The 2741-nt window shown below is 30.7% G+C and overlaps 1 protein-coding gene across 1 annotated transcript; it reads left to right on the plus strand.

The window, feature by feature from the left end:
- Positions 1 to 821: 821 nt before the first annotated feature.
- On the plus strand, positions 822 to 1313 carry PADG_08641 (uncharacterized protein; the record flags this gene model as incomplete). Its single annotated transcript, XM_010765640.1, has 2 exons — positions 822 to 986; positions 1071 to 1313. 2 exons carry the CDS (start codon positions 822 to 824, stop codon positions 1311 to 1313), a joined length of 408 nt encoding a protein of 135 aa, XP_010763942.1.
- Positions 1314 to 2741: the final 1428 nt, after the last annotated feature.

Below are 2741 nucleotides of genomic sequence, written 5' to 3' on the forward strand. Positions count from 1 at the left end.
CAGTGAATTTTAACAGATTTTTTGATGATTTCTGCAATAAGATTTTAAATGATTTGAGATACAGAAGCAAAGTCATGAGCTGCAAGTTTCTCTATATAAAGCAGAAGCATTTGTTCTTGCTGATTTGAGAGCTTCTTCTTATATTAGAAGACTACTTCATTCTATGTGAATTGCAAGTCATTATAATGCCAGCATAGTGTTTTCTTATTAATTAAGTGCTTTCTAGCAGTTGCAGTGTAATTTTTAACTTTTTGAGCTTTTAAATCCTTAATTGCAAGTTGAATAGCTTCTTTATTTGACATCTTGAAGTAGGGGAAGTTGAAGAATTAAATTGCAGTGTGTCACAAAAATGCAGCTCATTTAGTGGTAAGTTATATTATTCTTTATCATCATACAATTGCTTGGTGAATTTCTTGTGTTTGAGGAGCTTATTGTTGCAGTGTTTACCCATTTAGTTAGCTAGCAGATAGGTTATGCACTTGCTGGGAATGATAAGGAACAGAAATTAAAGACTGTTAAGTTTATATTTTGAAAGAATTGCATGTATGCACTTTCTTTGAGCAATATAACTGCCAGAGCTGGCAGTGAAGGAACTGTAGTTTTGACTGCTAGATTGTCAGGGATCGCTTTGGGATTACTTTCTCCATATAGTGATCTTCACCTGGGCGCTTAGCTACAGATCCAGAAGTTATATATGTATATGGCCTGCCTATGCATTAGTTACATTAACCAACCAGTTGACATAATTGATCCTCCCATCTTAAACCATCTATCTAACTAGAAATATCTACTATAAAATAAACCCTAACCACCAACCAAAAATGCCACCCACACCCACACCCGCATCTCACTTCCACACTCTTATCTACCCTGGCACCCCCTCCTCGCCGCCACAAACAAAATCTTCACCCGCCTCCCACCTCCCACAAGATGACCGCACCATCGTCAGCGCCGGCCTCTCCAGTGACGGCCGCATCTTCACAGGAGTAAATACACACCACTTTATGAGGGGGCCATGATAGTTATGCTCGGCAACGCTGCGACTGATGGGGTGATTCCTGTTGTTACAGCGAAGATTAAAGATGCAGATTGGAGGTGCACCAGCAGAGGCACCGCGGCTAAAGCATGAAGTTGCGGTGGTAGATAAAGGAAGGGCAGTGCTGGGCCCGAGTGGGAGATGTAGGCAGGTTTGGATAGATTGTTGGCCTGGCATTATGGTTGTCTTGCAGAGGGCACGGATTGAAGGAGGGGAGGGAAGATGTTGGGGATTAAGAGAGTTGATACATGTGTATTTGGTTGAGGGCAGCAAATGAGAGGAGAGGGTAGGGTTTGGTTTCACCTAGTTAATGTGATTGACCACCTAACAATTTCTACCACCCAACAAATTTCATAAATTCTACTTCAATTCTTCAACTTTAAATCTCAACATCATGATCAACAAAGTTGCAATTCAGCTTGCAGTTGAAGATTTAAGATTGCAAGAATTTCCAAATTATAAGCAAACTACTTTAAATATAAAATCAGTCTGACTACATTGACATAGCAGCATAAAGATAAGCAGATTTGTAAATCTGATATGATATTAAAATATGATAAAAAGTTAATCAACTCATAAGAAGAAACACTTATTCAGCATATTAATCATTTAGCAGATCATAGCCTTGCTTTTACATCTTAAATAGTGCAAAATTTGATGATTGAATTCAGTAAAGAATCTATTAAAAAGTACTAAATGAATTGATTTTATCTATATTATAAAAATAAGTTAAAAAGTATCTATTTATATACAATTGATTAAAAGCAGCAGATCATAGACAATTTTAATTATTTTAAAAACTATTTCAAGTAGATTAATTAAGTATTTATTGTTTTTTTCTGTTAGATTTAGAGACTACTAATGAAGTAAATCTATTTTTAATTAATTCATTCTATCATAAAATATAATCTTAAAAATCATTTTAGAAAGAGCTATAATAGTAGAAAAAAAACAACTCTTTTAAGCTATTTGATAGAGAAAAATTCAGATAGATTCTATTCTTTTTATCTAGTAAGATTATAATAGTTCATGAGTATAAAACTGAGCTAAAAAGTAAAAATCTATAAAAAATATATATAAATAAGAACTTTAACTACAATAAGTTATTCAGTAAAATTAAAAAACTATTAAGAATTCTAAGTGCAAATTAGTATGTGAAGCTGCTAAATCTAAAATATAGAAGACTGCTGAGAAGATACTGAAGTTGTCACTCAAATGTTAATGTAAAGTAAATATAGTTAAATTCAAATTCACAAAATTTATATAGACTAACTTATTAGAAAATTTATCAAATTTAGTATCAGAATAACTACTCTGTACTTCTTTATCTCTATTTCTTATAAAAAGCAAAATACTATTTTAGTTATAATATTAAGTTAAATATTTATTTATTTTCTTAAATTTTATACTAATTTATATATAATTTATAATATATTTTTTAATATTCAATAGCTAGTAATAATTTAATTAATAATTATTTCAAAATTTACAATTTAATAAAGCTGTAAAGTAGTAGATAGTAAAATTATTAAATAATAAAAATCATTAAATGATCAATTATATTATATTTTATAAGAAACAAACTTTACAATTAAAACTCTAAATATCTATAGATGTATTTCATCTATATATCTAACTACTTTATGAACAACTTTATTGATATGAAGAAATATTTGAATAAGTTTATAGATATAGTATATAAATT

The sequence above is a fragment of the Paracoccidioides brasiliensis genome (assembly GCF_000150735.1).
Source record: "Paracoccidioides brasiliensis Pb18 unplaced genomic scaffold supercont2.25, whole genome shotgun sequence".
NCBI lineage: Eukaryota > Fungi > Ascomycota > Eurotiomycetes > Onygenales > Ajellomycetaceae > Paracoccidioides > Paracoccidioides brasiliensis.